This window comes from Carica papaya, chromosome 6 (assembly GCF_054855325.1).
Source record: "Carica papaya isolate Zhongbai chromosome 6, ASM5485532v1, whole genome shotgun sequence".
Taxonomy (NCBI): domain Eukaryota; kingdom Viridiplantae; phylum Streptophyta; class Magnoliopsida; order Brassicales; family Caricaceae; genus Carica; species Carica papaya.
In genome coordinates this window covers 26,134,242-26,156,978 of record NC_142314.1, presented here as the reverse complement: position 1 = coordinate 26,156,978, position 22,737 = coordinate 26,134,242, and the positions used below count along the sequence as shown (strand labels likewise).

General features: G+C 35.1%; 1 protein-coding gene across 1 annotated transcript; it reads left to right on the top strand.

Annotated features, from left to right (window-relative positions):
• The first annotated feature begins 427 nt into the window (after window positions 1-427).
• LOC148253455 (uncharacterized) lies at window positions 428-1,198 on the top strand. Its single transcript, XM_088223380.1, has 2 exons — window positions 428-523; window positions 869-1,198. Exons 1-2 carry the CDS (start codon window positions 428-430, stop codon window positions 1,196-1,198), a joined length of 426 nt encoding a protein of 141 aa, XP_088079506.1.
• The last annotated feature ends 21,539 nt before the right edge of the window (window positions 1,199-22,737 follow it).

Genomic DNA, 22,737 nt, shown 5'->3' with positions numbered 1-22,737 from the left:
CATTACTGTTAGGCTAGATGTTCTCAAGACTGTCTATGCTTCCAAGCTATCCATCTATCCCAGGAGTACCAAGATGTATTGGGACTTGAAACGTCAGTACTAGTGGCCAGAAATAAAGACGGATATAGTTGACTACGTCTCCTGATGCCTTACTTTTAAGAGAATTAAGGCAGAACATCAGAGACCTGGTAGTTTGTTACAAGGTCTTTCGATTCCTGAGTGAAAATGATAGCATGTATATGAATTTTGTCACAGGATTGCCCAGGATCTGTTCTGGTCAAAATGCTGTATGGATCATCGTGGACATACTAACTAAGACTACCCACTTTTACCTATCAGAACCACTTACTCCACCAGTAAATTAGCCACCTATATGTTGATGAGATTGTTCAATTTCATTGTGTTCCCTCATCCATTGTGTCCGACCATGATCCTCGATTCACCTCCTACTTCTGTGACAGCTTCTAAGAAGCTCGGAGGTTTGGATTGTATTTTAGTACCACTTATCATCCCCAAACGGATGGTCAGTTTGAATGCACAATCCAGAAATTGGAAGACATGGTGTGTGCTTGCGTCCTTGACTTTGGCTATAAGAGGTATGAGTACCTTCCCCTATGTGAATTTTTTATAATAACAGTTATCATTCCAACATTGGCATGGCTCCATATGAAGCATTGTATGGAAGGCCTTGTCATTCTGCTACTTGTTGGAGTGAAGTCGGAAACAAACACCACTTTAACCAGACTTTATTAAGAAAACCATTGAAAAGGTCGTAATCATCTGCAAGAACTTGGTTACTACCTAAAGCTGTCAAAAGAGCTACGCCAAAAATTATAGGTGACCCTCAGAATTTATTGTGGGAGACCAGGTTTTCCTCAAGATTTTTCCCTACAAGGGAAAGATGCAATTTGGAAAAAGAGGGAAGTTAAGCCTTCGATACGTGGGACCTTTTTGGATTATCGAGCGCATTGGACCCATAACATACCGCCTCGCTTTATCCCGAGAGTTTACGAGTCTGCATGACATCTTTCACGTCTCGATGCTAAAGAGGTACCACCCTGACCCTTCTCATATTATTCCTTGTGATGAGGTGTATGTACAAGTCGACATGACTTATGAGGAGGTTCCTGTGGAGATTCTTGGGTGGACTGCTAAAGTTTTGCACAACAAGACGATTCCCATGGTGAAGGTGCAATGACAGCATCATACCCGAGATGAAGCAACGTGGGAGTTGGAGAGCGAGATGAGGGAGAAGAACTCAGACCTGTTCAAGACAAATTTGGAGACCAAAGTTTTCTAAGGTGGGGACAATGTAACACCCCACCCATCACTGTGCTTAAATAATTTGAAAAATCCTATTTATTCGGGCCTTTAAGTCATATTTAATTAATTTAATTTACTCTACATATTATTTATCGTAAAATATAATCTTGCTGATTTTTAATTATTTTGATTTTATTTAATTTTATTTAATTTTAATTTTTTTGTTTAATTCTAATTTTTTTGCACTTATATTATTTATTTTATTTTAGTAGAAAAATTAAAAATTTGAAAAAATGACAAAACAAAAATATCCCGTGAGGAAGGGGAGCTTCTTGTGCAGGATGCCTGCAAATTGTGCACCCATGCACGCATGCACAGCAGACACAGGACATGCACACAGCGTGCATGTTCCATCTGCACGCGTGACATGGGGTCAGACCCTGCGTGTTTCTTGTCGCGCGTAGGCGGGCCATTTGAGTGTCACATCGCATGCGGATAGGTCCCTCTGTGCTTGGAGCCTACGCACAGTAGACCTGCGCGCACGTATACTAGCCATTGCACACGCGGTAGGAGGCCTGTGCGTCTACAGGCTAGTTTGTAGTGTGCCGGGCGGGCTACTGCCACCTCAGACAGTTTGTCAACGTCGCCTCGGGCTAGTGAAGGAGACCTTCCTCCCTCACTTTTCGTGCCAAACATCTTTTTCCTCTCTCTCGTCACTGAATTTTGCCACTTGGCATGAATCCAACGGTTCTTGATTTTTATAAATAGATCTTCCCTTCCTATTCTTTTCCCACACTTCTATTCTTCCATTTTTCAAGACTTAGAGAGAGAAAGAGGAAAATAAAAGAAGAATAGTGAAGGATAAAATATCAAGGTTTCAGTAAGCAATTTAGTATTTCTTTCGACCTCTTAAAGAGTATTTTTAGATGAAGAAAAAATTATTAAATTATGATAATTATGACTTTGCCTGTTTTGCATGCTTTTGTGTTTATAAGTCTAATAAGTTGAATTATTCTTGTTTTTAAGCATTGTTATGTGATTTATAGACAGTTGATGATTTATATGTAATAAAAATAATATGAACTAGGTGTTGTTATATGAAAAGATAAAAAAAACAAAAAAAAAAGGAAAAGTTAAATGAAGTGTGAATATGTATCTATAGTGACATGTATAATGCATCAAATGTCTCGTTAGGCTTTTTATCTCTGAGGGGTATCTGATCCCCTAACCCCATTCAAGGTATTTGTTTCCCCCTCCCCCGTCTGGTCTAAAAAGACGTAAGAGAACTGTTCCCTGTGGATGATGGCATATCTTCTGACGAGAGTGGTGACACGAATATCTATTAGGGGTCATCTTTGGCTAAGTACTGTCGTGACTGTAGATATCTGATAGGACAACTATGGTTGGTACGACCATGGTCATAAATCATACCATGGTTTGGCTAGTTAGAATTGTGCCTAAGCAAATTGTCATTATCTGTATCTGATCTGGTCGTTCTACATGGGTAGTTAGAAATCTGTAGATGCCTTCAGAGATAGAAGTTGTAACGACTTCGCGAACATAACACGAAAATCTGAGCATTTCATGATTTATTTGATGTTCTTTATTATCTGGTTTGATATATGTCTATTTTGACTATGTTAACGTACTATTTTCTTAATAAATAAATTATTTTCATAATGTAAGATAAGTCTATGAAGTAGCCAAATGGTAAGTATTTTTGTTAGAATAATTTACCTTTAAAACCTTACGATGTTATTTAAATACTGTTTTCCTTACTGAGCATATGAAACTCACTCTTTCCATGCCCCTCCCAGATGAGAAAAAAAAGAGGAACTGTAGGTTGACTTATCCCTGAAAGTATATGAGGATCCCATGGATCCACAAAACTTGAGTGCATGATTGTTTTCGCACTTTAATGAGTCCAATAGCATAGTGAAAGAAGTGACGTTCTTTTATCTTTTGATTTTGTAATTTGTAGCCACTTCTGGCCTCAATTATACGTATGTAATTGGAACTCATATATATTTATAAGGGATTTGTATTAATTTATTTCGCTGCATAAAATTTATCATGTACTCATTCTTCTATTTCTATATTTGACACCCATTTGCCTTGATTAGCACTAGGGATGTTACATCTTTGATGCCTTTAAATGAAATTGTGTGAGTTCCTAGTCACACTAGTTGATCTTGGGTTCCGCATCATTTGGTATCAGAGCTTTGACTCCATCTAAACTTACTATCTTTTACTTCTGCACTTTTAAATTCCTGTAACATTTATTTTTTTAATTTTTTCATTCATTTATTCAAAAATCTCATACATCGATTCAAGCAAGACATAACGTTAATTGACGCTTTCTTGGCTTGATAAAATCATTGTTGAGTACTGATATTTTTTTAATCTATTTTTCTTGTAATTTTGTTTCATGTGCAAAAAAAAATAGAAGAGAAAAAAAAAGAAGAGAGAAAAGAAAGGAAACAAAGGAAAAAAAACCCATCATGAAAGTACTTACCTTTTTTGGTACTTAACCATCATTTTTTGAAATGGTGCAAGAACTACATCTTCATAAGGCAAAAGCTCATTTTATTTTACAATTTTTTTTTTTACAACCACGTACATTCACACTTACATAGTTCATTAAAGGCAACATTTTTTTTATATAGAACATAACATACATTGGGAATAGATTAGTAGGAATATTTTTTAGATTTTTCTTGGGGCAATACCAAATCCCTACATCTTCTATAAACCCTTAATTTTTTTTTGTACTCTCAGTTTTTTTTATTGTTCTAAGCTTTATTTCCTTGATACATTTAAGAATCTAAATTGCATCTTAGAGCTTAGTGTAATTGATATCACACAACCTCTTCCTCTGTGTGTTACACTCTTGCTTCTAGTATTGGTGACTTATTTGTTCTGTAGGACTCCTTGCGATGTCTTAAAATAATACTTGAGAATACTTCGATTCAAGAGAATCTATCCGACACTCAATTTAAGGGTGGGAGATAGAAAGGTAAAAGGCAAGAGTGTGTGAGATTATTAGAGGATAAAAGCCAAGTTTGTGAAATACGAGAGAACTAGTGAAAAAACTTTTGTTTTACCAACCTTTTGTAAGAAATCTTCTTAAAATGTCAAGTGAGCATCAAAGCCTTGCCAACATAATGCTCTTTATGGAGGCTATGCATGCAGAATTGGCATGGCTTAGTCAGAAGGTAGATAACTTTAGTAGTGGTCGAAGTGAAGCAAGACACAGGGCCCCTAATACAAGGCGGCCTAGAACTCAACATCTTAAAAATGAGACCAGGTTCTATAATAATGAGGAGGAAGATAGGGTGGAGAGGAGAGAAGAAATATGGGATAGTAATATCAGCTCCATCAAGATGAGAATACCACATTTTATGGGTAGGGATTATCATTGCCCGAACCCTCTTCTTCAGGGGCGTGTTTGGATCATACCTACACTTTTCACTTAATTAAATAAAAAAATTAACTTTTATTAATATACAGAGTATACAAAAGTGTTACATCCCTTGAATAATGTACATCAGCTACAATACAAAACGAGGCTCTAAACTTTTTCTTTTTTTACAATACAAGAGTACAAACTAGTAATCTGATCTCTAACTTCTCAATTTCCCTTTCATATCACATACTATTTTGCAACGGAATTCTCATTATCTGAAAATGATGGGGGAGTGAGATACATTATCCCAGTAAGCAGATATTATGACAACACAACTAATACATGCAATATATATACCTTTCACACACATCAAAACATATATATTTGATATATTTTGCTCAAAAATGTATTCACTATCATTAAAAATAGATGCACAGTCAAAAATTGAAATTAGAATCAGGATTCCAAAAACACATTGTTGCATTGTACAATGCACTACACTCTCACATGTACTAAATCACTCAGCAGGTACAGAGCATCACATTGTACAACGAGGCACATGACCCATAATCAGAAAACAGATGCACTTTGTTACATTGTACAATGAGCTCCACTTCATCACTGTTATGGAGGGCCATTCACATCTTCCTACTACCATGCATGCTAAGCGCATAGTTAACACTTAACACTTCCCCATACATCAAAAAATGGAATTGTTATGTATGGGTTCACTCTTATCACTTTCCTACTACACCTGTAAACAGAATGGTTATATAGGAACATTGAAGCCTAGCATCATGTAGGTGCTTTCAGAATAGCTCGCCTCGATAACTAGTGATGCACACTTATTAAAATCACTTTCTAAAACATATAGGCAAAATAACACTTAAAACACAATAGCACTTTCACAAACACTTGCACTTTACATATGAAAATACGTATAAAATGCTGATGAAATCACTTAAAAACTACATAGGCCATGAAATCATGACATCCACTTACTTCGAGTTTGATGCAATCAGTTTAAGTTTTCTCTATTCTAATAGAGTCTCCCCCTATATTTTCTTGAATTTTCTCTAGTCACTCCGTTAGAGTCTGCTTAAAAATACTTTAATTTTCTCTTTTCACTCGAGTAGAGTCTCCCTTTATATTTTGCTTCTATTTCGTAGAAAATTTTTGGAACTATCTTTCCTTAGAATTGTTATTATTTTACACTCAAAAATTTCCTCATGACAGGTAAATTGATTTCCTTGAAAAGAAACTTGAAACTACATACCTTGTAGGATATGCTGCTTTAACTCCGGCAAAGTCTTGACTTAATTTCTAAGCTTTTTTTCAAATATTTGGCAATGTTGCATGATGTTTTTAAGCAATATCTAACCTTAAAAACACTACTCATATCATTTAAAAATCATCTTGAAAGTTTCAAGAGAAATAGAATTTAAATGAAAAAAAAAGTCACCTTAAGTTTGTGGGTTCTCCCTTAGTTGGTTGTGAGCTTTCACTATCCTTTTCTCTTATTTCTTTATTTTTCTTCTTTGTTTCTTCATTCCTCTCTCTTCCTCTCAAAATATGGGTAGATTTTCCTCAAGGAAAAACTCCTAAATTCCATCAACTTCTCTCACATTTATTGGGTTTCTTCCCTTTTCCTCTTTTTTTCTCTTCTCTTTCTCCCTCTTCTTCTCTCTCTTCTTTCTCGCTTTAACATTTATTTCTCTTAACTCTAGAATGCTTTTCCCTTCTTCCCACACCCCTATATATAGGGGAGGGATGTCCATGCAATTTGATAAGCAAGGGAGAGGTGGCAAAACGTGATTGGCCACTTAAACCTCCTCAAGCTTCATCCTTATCCTTATCTCTTACATTCCTTAGCCTTTAAGTAATTTTAGAGTATTCTAATCTTATCTAAACTCCTTACACATCTTATCCACCTTTTAGGAGCTGCCATACCAAATTTGGGCTCAATTCAAAATGTTTTGGGCTACCTTAGGCCCACCTAAACACATAAAGCCCAAAATTGCACTCTATGCACATGCCTTCATTTCAAATAGCCATAACTCCCTCGATTCTTATGATTTTCTAGCCCATTTTACCTTCTCTTTCTTTTTTGTGGTTTTTTATAGTTACAAACCAAATTAGAGCTCAAAAAAACCACACTGGGGCCCATTTAAAGTCTACCTAAGGCCCGAAAGGTCTAAACTGTCCACAAAGCTAGGCCTTGCCCATACCTTTATTTCAAAACTCCATAACTTGCTTAATTCTTAATCATTTTGGGAAAACTTAAGCTTCACGTGTTCCTCAAGCAAACAGCTATAAATGATTTTGATTTGGGCTTCATTTGAGTCCATTTGGCTCATTTATGGCCCAAGAAGTCCTAAAAACTCAAAATTGTCTTCCATATGCATGCCTCTTGGAGGTTTGGCATCATTTCTCCCAAATTTGTCTATGAACATTTTTCTTTTTCCACACTCTTCTTCCTTTATATCTTGGCTGGTCTTTAGCTATATTTGAGTGTAAAATGCTAAGAGTCTTAGTCTTGAGACACAAATCAATCTAAAAGGGCCAAAAAGAGCTCGTCAGGGGATTTTCTCTCTCACTCAAGAGATTCTCTTCCACACATGGGGGATTTCTCTCCCAATTCTTCATCCAATTATTTTTTCACTTTTCTAAAGCATTTTTCTTACCTTATATGAGGTCGTTGTAGCCTCTAGAAGTGTTCTCAGGCCTAAAAACTCAGCTTTTTCTTGTGAGGGAAAAACTCTTTTTAACAGATTTTAGTTATCCGAATCTTATCGTTTTCTCTCCGCTTGACTTAAAACTTAGTCTTTAACCATAAAAATTAGTCTTTGACTTAAGTAGCCATATAGAACACAAGAAATTCATCTAGATAAAATTTGGGTCATTACAGGAATGATGTTGAAGCATATTTAGAATGGGAGAGGAAGGTAGAATTAATCTTTGATTGCCATAACTACCACGATGAAAGAAGATCGAACTAGCAGTGGTAGAGTTCACTGACTATGCCTTAGTGTGATTAGATTAGCTACTCCTCATTAGATAACATAATGGAGAGCGACCAATATCCTCCTAGAGAGAGATCAAAGCAATCATGCGAAAAAGGTTCATACCCTCTTACTACTATAGAGAGATGCATCAAAAGTTACAACGCTTAACACAAAGGTCTATGGCCATTAAGGATTATCACAAGGAGATGGAGATGACTATGATCACGGCCAATATAGAAGAAGATCCTGGAATAACCATGATGAGATTCCTCAGAGGTCTCAAGAGAGACATCACCAACATGGTGGAATTACAGTACTATATGGAGGTGGAAGACATGATGTATATGGCAATGAAAATCGAGAGATAATTCAAGAACAAAAGGAGGGGCACATCATGTGTCACCCCTACCTATAGCTCGGAATGGCCCAAGAAATAAGAAAACAAGGGAGCAGATGAAAAGAAGGAAAAGTCCACACTACTTGATATAAAAGGTATGATACCTAACTCATCTAAAAAACATAATACAATTAAATGCTTTAGGTGTCTCAAAACCGAACATATCACTTCTTAATGCCAAAATAAGAAGATCATGCTATTGAGAGATGATGATAGAATTGATAGTGCTAGTAATTGCTACAACAAAGATAATGATAGCATACCACCACTAGAGGATGTTGAGGAAAGTGTTTAATATCCAGCTCAGGGGGGAAGCTTTGGTTATTAGGAGAGTTCTGAATGTCCAAATAAAGCCAGAAGAAAGTAACCAGAGAGAGAATATCTTCCACACTCATTTCCTTATAAATGGAAAGGTATGTAGTCTCATTATAGATGGGGGTATTTGCACCAATGTTGCTAGTACTATCCTAGTCGATAAACTTGGGTTGACATGCATGCGCCATCCTCACCCTTACAAGTTGCAGTAGTTGACTGATTGTGGAGAGATGAAAGTGACTAAGTAGGTATTAGTTTCCTTCTCTATTGGGCGATACACTGATAAAATACATTGTAATGTCCATGCATGCTAGTCACATCCTACTTGGAAGATCCCGACAATATGATAAGCGTGCAACTTATGATGACTATGGGAACCGTTATTCCTTTAGCATGAAGGGTCAAAATTTTACACTTGCATCGGTATCACCTGAGGAGGTATTCAAAGATCAGTAGTAATTCAAAAACTCTATAAATTCTAGAGAAAATAAAGGATTGAGCAACACAAAAAGAGAATATTACTATATGGAATAGGAGCTAAGGAGGCCATCTTTCAAGAAAAAATTATTAACTCACCTCAAATCTTCTTTGTTTAATAGTGTTATTTTACAAGACATTTCTCAAAGAAAATAGTATTAGTGAAACCCCTGCATAAGAAGTGTCCAATTTGAGGATGAATCATTTTTGAAGGGAGAGGGGATGATGTGAGCATGGACATGGACCATAAAGAGAAGGCTCAATCCAAAGAAAGAGGAGGGAATATGCCAAAAAAAAAGATCTTATTACCAGTCCTAAATTTTCATATGTCTCCCCATTAATTTGACCACAATCTCTTTTAATTAAAGTGGAAGACTATATCTATCTTAGTTAGGAAATTAGCTTTTAATTTTTAATTTATTTCTATATGTCTCTCCCTTAATTTGGCCACAATCTCTTTTAATTAAATGGAAGACAAAATCTATCTTACTTAGGAAATTAGTCATTAAGTTTTAATTTTTAATTTATTTTATATGTAATTGCAAATTAAATTAAGAGATTTTATTTTCCTTTTTACTTACTTGACTTAGCATATAGATAGTTTATAGGCCACCAAGTCTTCATTGTAAGGCATTCAGAAATTACCTCAATAATATCAAGAGTGTTTTCTTTTCAAGAAAGGTTCTTTTACCATCTTGTTGAGTAAGGAGTGGATCTACTTATCAAGGTACGACCTTGTGGCATTTTTCTATTCTATTTCTTTCATTTTTAGTGATCTTAGTTCCTATCATTCTTGATAGCGGGTTAAGTAAGAAGAGTTTTTATAGGATCAATTCTTTTGATGCCTTTAAATAAAATTGTGTGAGTTCCTTATCACACTAGTTAATCTTGGGTTCTGCATCATTTAATCAAATAAATCATATCATGTCATGATTTCTTTTCAACTTTTATTTATTTTTCGCGCGAAGCCATTCTGACTTATATCTACTGAGGGCAGTACGGATTCTCGACTACCACTATGGAAAGACAAATTAATTTTATATCATTTTTAGCATATTTGCAGTTTGCTAAACCACAACATATTTAGGCTTGTCAAACTACGACACGTTCTATGACCACGGCCGTGCCAACCACAATGGTCCTATATGTAAACTATAATCATAGTTGTACATCAACACAATATATTTTACTTTTGTATAAGCACTCTCATCAGAGGGTACACCCTTATCCATAAGGAGCAGTCCTCTCATATCTTTTCAAACTAGATAGGGGAGAAATATAATTCTCTTTGAGATAAAAACTCTAACAAATCATATTTATTTAAATACCATGCATACAATTGTCAATATTCACTTCATATGTTCATAAAAAAACATCACACTTCTTACATCATCTTTTATCATGACATCATGTTTATTTTATTTACTTATTTACCTGTAAGGGTTAGTATGATAAAGCAATATCATTAAATATGTGCGTAAATATATTAAAGACATAGTAATAATTAAACATGTTACAAGTCATGTCACACTCATGCAATATTCTAATTATGTATCTAAAAATTCTCCTTAGAACGTATGAATAAATATCGAATTTTCTTACTGAAAGCTTAAAGTTTTTCCTACGCTCCTCTTCCTTCTTTTCTTTCCTTCTCTCTCTCTAGCTCTCTTTTTCTCTCTCTAAAATTAATTTAGCAAATGAAAAATGAATATGAAGTGATGAAGGAGTGGTGGAAAGGGTCCTTATTTTATAGAAAAGGTGAACCATTGGACCATCGCCAAGTGGCGCAAATCTATGAGGAGAGAGGGAGGAAAAAATAGATTAACATGATGTGATGACTGACAAACGTGACTGATGGACGACCGATGAGAAGATGACAACATAATTGCAGGATGAAGATCAAAGGAACGCTAGTTGAGGGTCAGCACACACCTCCTAAATAGCAAGGCATGCTGACCGAGTAATGACACACACCCCCCAAGGGGTGGCGCGTGTTGCCCAAAGCCTAGCGCACGTGTGTCTATGCACGATGTGATGCGCGCATAGACTGCATGCTTCATGCCCTGCGCTATGTGCACGTCCAGCTAGCCGCGTACATGCATGTGGAAGGCACGCGGGAGGGGGGGGGGGGGAATTTCCCATGGCTTTTTTGCAGGATTTCTCTGCCATTTATTTCCTCTGTTTTTCTTTACATTAAAATTCTCGTGATAAAATAAATAGAATACAATGATTTTAAATAAAATAAATAAATAAAAACCCTAAAATTATACTAAAATTAAAAACATAATTTAAATAGCTAACGGCCTCAGGTACTAATAAATAGAGGTTTCACTCAACAATTAAACGCGAAGGTTCTGGGGTGTTACATTCCCCCTGCCTTTAAAAAACTTGGTCCTCCAAATTTTTTACAAACAAGTGTTGAAATTTCTTTTGCATTTTTTTCTATAGTTCCCACGTTGCCTCTTCTAGAGTGTGGTGCTGCCACTGTACTTTCACCATCAAGATTTTTTTATTGCGCAATACTTTATCGGTCCAATCAAGGATCACAGTTGAAAACTCCTCATAAGTCATGTCCACTTGGAACTACATTTCTTGGTGTGGAGTAATGTGAGAAAGGTCAAGGTGGTACCTTTTAAACATGAAGACATGGAAAACATCATGCAAACTTGTGAACTCTGGGAGTAGAGCAAGGCAATACGCCGTGGGTCCAATATGCTCCACGATCATAAAAAGTCCCATAAATTAAGGGCTCACTTTCTCCTTCTCACCAAACTACATTTTACCTTTCTAAGGAAAGATATTAAAGAAGATATGGTCGCCAATAGCAAACTCTAGCGGTCTCCTACAGCTGTCAACATAGCTCTTCTGATGACTCTGAGCAATGGTGAGGTTCTTGCGAGTAATGGCGACTTTCTTAATGGTTTCCTGAATGTAATATAGTCCCAAGTGATGCTAGTTTCCAACTTCATTCCAGCAAGTTGGGGAACGATAGGGTCTACTATACAGGGCTTCATATGGAGTCATACTAATGCTGGAATGATAACTATTGTTATAAATAAATTCACGTAAAGGAAGATACTCATTCTAATTGTCACCAAAGTCGAGAACATAAGCATACAACATATCCTCTAATGTCTGGATGATACGTTAAGATTGGCCATCAGTTTGGGGGTGATAGGCAGTACTAAAGTAAAATCTTCAACAAAAGGCTTCTTAAAGACTGTCCCAAAAATAGGAGGTGAACTGGGGGTCTCTGTTTAAAACGATAGAAGAAGGAATGCCATGGAGTCAAGCAATCTCCTCGACGTAACTTGTTAGTGGAGTTTGTTATTCTGATAGGTAAAAAATGGGCGGTCTTGGTCAGCCTATCTAGAATGACCCATATTATATTGCGACCAGAGCTGGTTCTAGGCAAACCGGTGACGAATTCCATGGTCACATGCTCCCACTTCCATTCTAGAATAAGGAGGCCTTAAAATAAACTGCTAAGTCTCTGATGCTCCACTTTAACTTGTTGATAAGTAGGGCACTTGGAGACATAATCAATAATATCTTTCTTCATTCCAAGCTGCCAATATTGGTGTCTCATGTCTCAATACATCTTGGTACTTCTGGGGTGAATAGACAACTTGGAGGTATGAGCTGCCTAAAGAACATCTGTTATGACTACAGCAGGAACCCAAATACGATCTCAAAGTCGGCACAAGCCGTCATCCATGATCCTGAAGTCAGGAACTTGTCAGAAGTAAACTTATTAAGGTTTTGAGTTATCTCAGGGTCAGTGGACTGAGCTTCTCAAATCCTCATGAAAAGATCATGCAATACCCAAATTTGGGCAAGGTATGCACCATTGTCATAGTGATTAAGGTGGAACACCTACATTGCATCAACTAGTTTCCAATTGGAAGCCATCATTTGGGCTAACAAAGTAGATTCTTTCTTATTCAAGGCATCATCGACTATATTATCTTTACCGAAATGGTAAATGATCTTGTAGTCATAGTCTTTCAGAAGGTTCATCCAACACCTCTGTCTCATGTTTAACTCTATATGGTAAAATAAATATTTAAAACTTTTGTGGTCAGTATAAATCTTAAACATCTAGCTGTACATATAGTGGTACCATATCTTCAGGGCAAAGACAATGGTAGTCAATTTTAGGTCGTGCAAGAGGTAGTTACGCTTATGGGATTTCAATTTCTTGGAGGCATAACCGCTACCCAACCATGTTGCACGAGAATACATCCCAAACCCACATGAGATACATCATAAAAAACCTAAAATCGTTTAATACCGTCAGGGAAGATCAATACTAGAGTAAAGATTTGGCGATACTTTAGTTTAAGAAAGTTATTTTCACATTCTTCATCCCAAACAAAAACTATGCCTTTCCTGGTGAGGCGGGTCAAAGAAGTTGTAATCTTGGAGAACCCATCAATGAATCGTTGATAGTAACTCGTTAAACGTAAGAAACTGTGTACCTCAGCAACATTGGTTGGTTGGTTCTAATTAATTATAGTTTCAACTTTAGGAGGATCAATAGAGACTCCTTCACAAGAAATCACATGATCGGGGAAAGACATTCGGTCCAACTAAAATGAACACTTACTAAATTTTGCATACAAGTGATTCCACCAGAGGGTCTCTAATACTTGGGATAAATTGTCTACATGTTCTTTGTGGTTCTTCGAGTACAATAGGATGTTATCAATGAAAATAATGACACATTGATCCAGTACATACTAGAAGACTCTATTCATTATATCAATAAAAGAAGTAGTGGCATTAGTTAATCCAAAAGGCATAACCTTAAATTCAAATTATCGTACCGGCATTGAAAGATTGTTTTAGAAATATCTTCTTCCTTCACTCTTAATTGATAGTACCTCAATCTGAAGTCGATCTTTAAGAAAATTGTAGTACCTTGTAACTGGTCAAAGAGGTTGTCAATACGGGGCAAGGGGTACTTACTCTTTACGGTTACTTGGTTAAGCTCTCTGTAGCTGATACATAGTTGGAGAGAACTATCTTTCCTCTTTACGAACAGCATTAGGGCACCCCAAGAAGAATAGTTGGGGTGAATAAACCTTTTCCCAAGAAGCTCGAAGAGTTGGCGCTCAAGTTCAGCAAGTTTTGTGCAACTCATGCGGTAAGCAAGCTTCAAAATTGGTTGAGTTCTTAAGAGTAGATCGATAAAAAATTCTGTCTCCCAAGGGGGAAGTAGATATGGTAACTCCTTCGGAATGATGTTTAAAAAGTTATAAATCACAGAGATTGTAAAAATTACGGATCAATACCCATGTTCCTGTTCACTTAAAGGTTAGGAAAACAAACAAAATTCATGCATATAGGATTTTTCCTAAGTTAACATTTTACGAGACACATCTTTATTTCATTTTGGGTGAGCAAAGGGTTACAATTTCATTTTCACAATTAATAATTGCCCTATACTTCTTCAACTAATCCATGCCTAAAATAATATCAAACCCTAAGAAATTTAAAAGTATGAGATTTATTAGCAGTTATGTTCTTGAGTCTTTTATCTTACAGTTTCTATACACACAATGAGCTTCTAAAAGTCCCTTAGAGGGTGCTTGTATTGCAAATATTTCACTCAATGGTTCAACTTAATATTTAAATTACAAGCAAAAGAGGAAGATATGAAAGAGAGGGTAGCACCTATATCAATAAACGCTCAGGCAGTGGTATCATGAATAGAAAGCATACCTTGAATAACAGCATGAGTGGTAAGGGTACTAGGCTCATCGAGATGATAGACACGTCCCTGAGCTACAAGTATGAGGACAATCTCTCATAAAGTGCTTAGTACTCCCACATGTATAGCAAAAGTGTTTTAGACGCCAGCAGGGTTGATCACCATGGAAGTGTCCACTATGCTAGCATGGTTGGAAAAGTTGGGCACGATGTCTAGTGAGTGGTGGTAAGGCAAAAGGAGGAGCAACTCAACGTCTCTTTTCGGGGTGGTTGTTGCCAAGGTCGGGCAACCTTCTTCTTTTTATATTTAGGATAGTGGTGCTACTACTAAGTATGGACTCAGGCAATGCATTGGTGTCGGGCTGAGATAAGGTCTTCGATCAATTGAGCGTGTTCGAGCACCTGGACATAGGAGATAAGTCTTAGCATCAGTACCTAGCTATAGATATCCACATGAAGACCTTTCAAAAACTTCCTCGCCTTGTGACTCTCTAAGGTAACCATTAAAGGGGTAAACCTAGACAATTGAGTAAATCGGGTTGCATACTAGTAATTATCATATTCTCCTAGCGAATGTCTTAAAATTTCTCCTCTTTCTTCTCGTGAACGTATATAGGGAAGAATTTTTTAAAGAAAGCATCCATGAAAACTTCCCAGGTAGTAGGGGAGGGCAAGATATCCTTCTTCACCTGTTCCTAGTGCTCGGCTTCTCCAGTTAAGATAAAGGCTACAAGAGGGACTTTTTGTTCTTTTGTTAAGTTTAAGACAAAGAAAAGCTTTTCTATCTACAAGATCTAGACTTCTACAACTAAGGAGTCGAGGCCTCCTATGAAGTGGGGTGGGTTCAATCTTTTAAATTTGGCAATGTTATGGGAAATGGATCGTTCAGTTAGGCGATAGTTGGAAGCTAGGGGATGTTGATAGTGATTTACTTGGTTTTGACTTATTGCTACGGTTAGACCCTGAATGGCTCAGAAAAGCTCGGTAAATTTAGCCCTAGTCGGTGGATCCTAGGCCTCAGGTCTCTCAGTTCTTTCTACAAAAGGTCTTCCTTGAGTCATTTGGTCCTATAAAAGAAAAGAGGGACAACGAGTTGGTGGACTAGTTTTCAAGAAAGGAAATATCCCAAGTATCTAGAGTGGTTTTCTTATAATATAGCCTCAGTGTAAGAGATTATTCCATATAACTACTCTGATACCATCTGTGACATTCCAAACACTAACTAAAGCTTAAGAGTGCTAGATACAGAAATAAATTATGAGCACATTTAAAGTAAGTATATACAACGGAATAAAATATTACAATCCCTTATAAAATAAAGATTGAGTTCCAAATCTTACAATACTAAGGTGAAATAAAACTAGACAGAAGCCTCTCAAAAAAATTGAACTCATCAGAGTGCGGAATAAAATATGCACTTGTAATGGTTCATAGATCCACGAGATCCTTAAAGACTTCAATCGATAAGTCAACGAGCAATTCCTCACTATCGTCTTCATATTGGGGGATCATGGAAAAATGTGAGCTTCATGTACTCAGTAAGAAAATTAGTATTTAATCAACATTACTAAGATTTTAAAAGTAATTAAACTTAGAAATTATACCTTAATTGCTTATCGTCATTGATCTTGCATGTGGGCCCATTCCAAGAATAAAGAAAAATTTTATTTTATTTAGAAAACATCAACATCAAGTCAATCATGTCAAACATATAATCATGTTATATATGAAATAGAGAAAATCAAACAAATCATATCATATCATGCTTTCTTTTCATCTTTTACTTATTCTTCGTGCGAAGCCATTTTGACTTATATATAATGAGGGTAATACAGATTCTCGACTACCAATATGGAATGACAGATTCATTTTATATTATTTTTAACATATTTGCAGCTTGCTAAACCACAACATAGTTACGGCTTGCCAAACCATGACTCGTTCTATGACTACGGTCGTGCCAACCACAGTGATCCTACATGTAAACTATAGTCATGATTGTGCATCACCACAGTGACTCCTACAATCGTTTCACGTAACCACTCTCATTAGAGAGTACGCTGTCATTCATAGGGAGCAGTCATCTTATGTCTTTTCAGACCAGATTTAAGAGAAACAGAATCTCTTTAGAGATGAAAAGCCTAATGAATCGTATTTATTTATATACCATTCATGCAACTATCAATATTCACTTCACATATTCGTCAAATAACATCACACTTCTTACCACATCTCTTATCGTGCCATCATATTCATTTTATTTACTTATTTACTTACAAGGGTTAATACGATAAAAAATATAAAATATCATGTAATATGTGCGTAAATATGTTGAAGGCATAGCAATAATTAAACATGTTATAAGCCATCTCATACTTATACAATATTCTATTTATCAATCCAAAAATTCTCCTTAGAACATAAGAATAAATACCAAATTTCTTTATCAAAAACTTGACGTTTTTTCTTGCTCCTCTCCCTTCCTTCCATTCCTTCTCCCTCTCTCTAGCTCTCTCTCTCTAGAATTACTTTAGTGAATAAAAAATGAAGATGATGTGATAGAGTGGTGGGAAGGGTCCTTATTTATAAAAAAAAGATGAACCATTGGACCCTCGTCAAGTGGTGCAAATCTATGAGAAGAGGGACGAAAAAGTAGATTGACACGACGCAATGACTTATGGATGGCTGACGAGATGACGACGATCCAACAACAACACGAATACTTAAGGCACGTCGGCCAAGGGATGGCACACGCCTCCCAAATGGCAGCAGCATGCCAGCCTAGCAGTGGCGCATGCCCTCGAAGGGGCAGCATGCAATGCCCAAGGGGCGATGCACAACCCAAGGGTGGTGCATGCTGCCCAAAGCCTGTTGCATGCATAGATGAGCGTAGCCACGCGCATGTCTTCGCGTGATATGTTGCACACCCAGACTACGTGCCTCGCACCCTGCTTGGATGGGCGCACGTCCGGTTGGCCGCACTCGCGTGGGCGTGCACAGCGCACAGGGCCCACATAGGTGACAAAAAATTTCCCTTGACTTTTCTGCAGGATTTCTCCGCCCTTTTTTTCCTCTTTTTTTCCTCTATTTTTCCTAAAATTAAAATTTTCATGATAAAATAAACAGAATACAATGATTTTAAATAAAATAAATAAATAAAAACTCCAAAATTATACTAAAATTAAAAACATAATTTAAATTGTTAATAGCCTAAAGTCTGAATAAATAGAGGTTTTACACAACAATTAAGCGCGAAGGTTATATGGTGTTATAGTGGTAGTTAAGGCTATAGAAGAATTATGAAAGTTATTAGAGTACATATTTTTCTTTTTTCGCCTACTTGTATAAGATATGAATATAGTGACTAATTATAAAAGGATAAATTATATATATAATTTTATTTTAAAATCGACAAGATTATAAATTAATTACATAGATATAAAGAATAAAATGTAATCTATTCTTGTATTTATATACGTGTATTACGATTTTTGATTTACGGACCTCGTGAAGATTGAAAAAGATACTGTTCTTTGGTTATTTTGAAACTTTCTTGTGACTTGGAAACAAATTATTAGTATGTCCATATTTGAAACAAATTATTAGTATGTCCATATTTGAGGAGTATAAAAACAAAGACAAGGAAGTGTTTATGAAAAGGTGCGTGTATATATTTATGGTACTGGGATGGTAAATCAAGGAAGAGTTTATGAATCCAGTTCCTTGCTTGTAGCTAATTATTGTATATATAAAAATAAAGATTTCTATAACTTGTTCATCATATTGTGGGTTTGACTTCTAAATGCACATTGTGAATTCAAAAATGATTCTCCCTAAAAGTTGAGTTAGGCAGGCGGTAAAAAAGGATAGCAATTATATATGCATACATATATATTACACTTTTTTTAACATTGAATACTGGATGCAGAATTTTTATTTGAATCTTTAATTGTATATAAAAGAAAATAAACACACACACACAATATTTTAGTGCATCAAACCATGTGTATAGTATACAATTCGAAATAATTTATGCTCATATCTATATTGAAGGAATCTATATTAATATGCTAAAGGATTCGTTAAATAATTAGGGAGCTAATTAATTTAATTATAATAATTTTTATTTGAATTGATCAATATGTAAATTAATCTATATATATTCTATACAGTTCATTAAATTGTAATTGCAATATATGTGATTACATTATTCATTGAGAAACAAATTAGTTCGAGGATATATAATAATTAAAATTAGATTAATGATTATTAAGAGTTAAGATTGCTCACCCTTCCATACATCTATACAAACATCTCAATATATATTTACCTTAGCTTAACATGTATTCACTCCATTGCTACCTTATATATTACTTGTATATATATAGGTATGTTTGTATGTATACATCAACTGGATGAGACAAGAAATACCCGGCCCACCATTGGTTTATAGTTAATTTACCCGACATACAAACTTTAATTTGTAAGAGTTGGAAATTTTCCGTGCAAAACATTATTATTAATTACACACTCCTAAGGTATTCTAATACTATAAAAACTTAGTTATGATATATATATACATATTATATATATATATATATATGAAATATATATTATGATCAAGCCAATTTAGTCAAAAAAAAAATCATATAAACAATATGATGATCTAGCCGATAAAAGTAGAGAAAAAACATGAGAGCATAAAAACTAATATATTTTAGAATTTTAGGATTAAAAAATTATTATTATTTAAATTTGACAGAATAATTATAAGGACTCAAAGTACATAAGAAGAGATAATTCTAATTTAATCAAATACGTTTTTCTTTTTTATCATAAATACTAACATTAGTACATTCAAAAAGAATATTTTAATGTTACAAAATTGCCTATTAATTTATAAAGTAATGGTATATTAATCAGTTGTATTTTTTCGAGTTCAACTATTAGTTCAATAACTTTCTGACTATTGCTATTGACTTTTAAAGGTATAAATTTAAATTACTGTTAGTATGTACTATGAACTTTGATAGAAAAAAACATAAGATATCTATGGTTTTTATATTTTCTTCTATAAAAAATTAAAAAATAAAATGGTGGGAGGTGAAGGAGATCAAGACATATAATTAAGTTGGATTTGGAAGGTGGTGGCCATATTAATTGATAGTTAAGAGATAATATATGTGAATGTGTGTAAGATAGAGAGATGAGTATAGTTACCATATATGATTGATTTCAATTGTTAATGCATGTTGGAGATAATGCAGGGTAGTAGGCATATACATGTATTATAGTGAAGCCATAGATTTTAATTAAAAACGAAGGTCAGGATTAAATGATGTTATATAAGTGGAGCCTTGCAACAATTTACTAATTAAATTTTGTGAATTATATTACCTTAAATCATAAGATTTTCTCATATCCCCTATTACAAACAACACTTCTGGAGATAATTTGGCCATTCCACTTCAGGTTTAGAATCCACCACACTTTATCTTACATGGTATATTCTACTACATTAAAGTGCTCCACTCCCCATTCCTTACTAATAATTATTCGAATCTTGTCTCATTCTATATATACCTATTCCTGCTCTTTGGCTAGACACGACAAAACACAATGACTAAAAAGAAGGTTAAGCTTATCTATATCACTAACAACTATGCAAGAAAAGCCATGCTCAAGAAAAGGAAGAAGGAGTTGATGAAGAAAGTGAGTGAACTCAACATTCTCTACGATGTAAATGCCTGTGCAATAATTTACAACCCTTATGATTCGCAACAAGAGGTTTGGAATTCGCCTCTCGAAGCCCAACACGTGCTTACCAACTTTAAAAGTATTGAATTTAATCGAGTGGATCACCCATAATGGCATCCGATCCAGTTAGGATAACCTACTTATTTAAAATTCAAATTCAAAATTGTGGTTAGTTACCACATTTAGTAGAAGTTATCCATTTTGAGTAATCTGTAAAAAGAAAGAAACACAGAAGAAAAAATTTATAGAGAAAAAAACTCACACACACACACTCTCTCTCTCACTCAAAAGTTCTATATATGTGAAGAAGAATAAGAAGAACATATTTTTGGTTGTTTTTTCTTCCAAAGTTTGGACTTCTACAAGAGGTATTTATGCCATAAAAATTTACATACAGTTCGTTATGCATTAATATGATTGTATGTGATATTGTAAAAAATGATCTTGAAAATTAGTTGCAGAATTGATTTATGGATTATATGTTAATTCTATGAGTTTCGAACATTGATATCAAAGTATTTTATACTAGATGATGTGGGAAGGTATGTGATAATTGAATCAACTCCTATAACCCACTCAACATATCCAATACTAAAACTTAACCACCTTGTAAACACCTCCCTCTAATTGAATCTACAATCCTCAAAGGAATATAAAAATAAAGAGTAGGAAAAATAGATAAGGAAAGGAAAAACGCCATGGACTTATCGATAAGTTGATCCCTGCTCCTTGGTTCAACAAGACTTCTGAAAACTCCTGCTTCCCAAATAACTAGAAGAAGCTAAAAATTAGTGAAAATCTAATTGAAGAAATTCCTCAGCTTTTAAAAATTTCTCTCAAATTGATTGTAATTGAATTTTGCTTACAAACTGTGAGCAAAGGCCTATTTATAACATTCCCCGAGATAATTTTAGATGATTACAATCTCTTGAAGAAATTAATAAAATAATAATCTAGATAAATTTCTATTTAATTATAGGATAATTACATAATAAAATATTTCTTCTATCTTATTTAATTATAAGATAATCAATTAAATATTCTTAGGGATAGATTTTACATTAAAATAATAATAATAATAAGATAAGGCATTATCCCATGTGGTGTCCATGTAAAACACATGGGGAACTTAATTTAAGAATGTGGAAATTAAATTAAAAACATGGGACTTAAAAGGTGGGGCCCAAAAGCCTTAAAATTGAAAATATTAATTAATTAAAAAGTGGGGACGGGCCAGTTTTGGATAACTCGTGCAGATTGGGCCGGTCGGCCCACGAAGGTTGCACGAAGCTGGCCGTAGGTTGAGCTTGTGTGTTGGGCAGGCTTGTCGGCCGCGTAGGGCTACTACGGGGCGTGGGCTTCGACCACACACGTGCGCCCTAGCTGGGAGTGGGCCAGATGGTCAGCACACCTATGAGCTGGTTCACGCATGTGGGTTTCCCCTTGCGCGCATGTGCGCGTGCATCGTGCATGTGGGAAGTCTTGTACGTATATGCATACGGGTCTTCTTAAGGCATGGCATGGGCTGAACTTTTGCCTTTAGGTTTGATCTTCTTGGGCCGTGGCCCACTTTGGTCATATGGGCTTGAAGCCATCTTGGGTTGGGCCAAAAATAGGGTTTTTCCTTTCGATTCTTTATGCCCATTAATCTTACTTGGTCTTTAAGCCTCCTGACTTAGACAAACGTTGCCCATCTCTTGAAATAATCCCAATTAGAAAGGTGTTCAGGGATGAAATTACTTTTATGTTCTGAACGTCCCTTATTGATGCAAAATTGTATCATTGGAACTAATTCAGGGCTATCTAGTATCACATCATCATCCCTCTAATTGAATTCACAACGCTTAGAATTAGGAATGTAAAAAATAAAACTAGAAAAACAAAAAACGGTGAAAAGAAAGACGCCACGGACTTACTCAATAAGTCGATCCCAACTCTTTAGCTCAATCAAGACTTCGACAAGCTCACCTAGTTTTGAAGAACTTGAAGATAAAAAGTAGCACAATGCTACTATAAGCTAAAAGCTTAATTTTATTAATTCTCAAAAGATTGTGTTTACAATACTTGAGCTAAGCCCTTTATAAAGGCTCTTAATTATTACTTCTACATGGAATTGGATTTAGAAATCCTATCTAAATTCTAGGATTTGTTCTAACTAGAAAATAAATACTTAATTAATTAAATAATTAAATCCTACCTTAATTTAAATTTAAAATACATAAAATAAATACCTATCTTATCCAAATCCTAAAAATAATAATTAATTAATCCTATGGATAAGGTTTACATTAAAATACTAATAAAATAATTTTAAATAATTGTATTCTCTTCCTAATTCTTCAAGGACATCTTCTCTCTAATCTTGAGTAGAATTCCAACCTCATAATTAGCATATTTTGCAC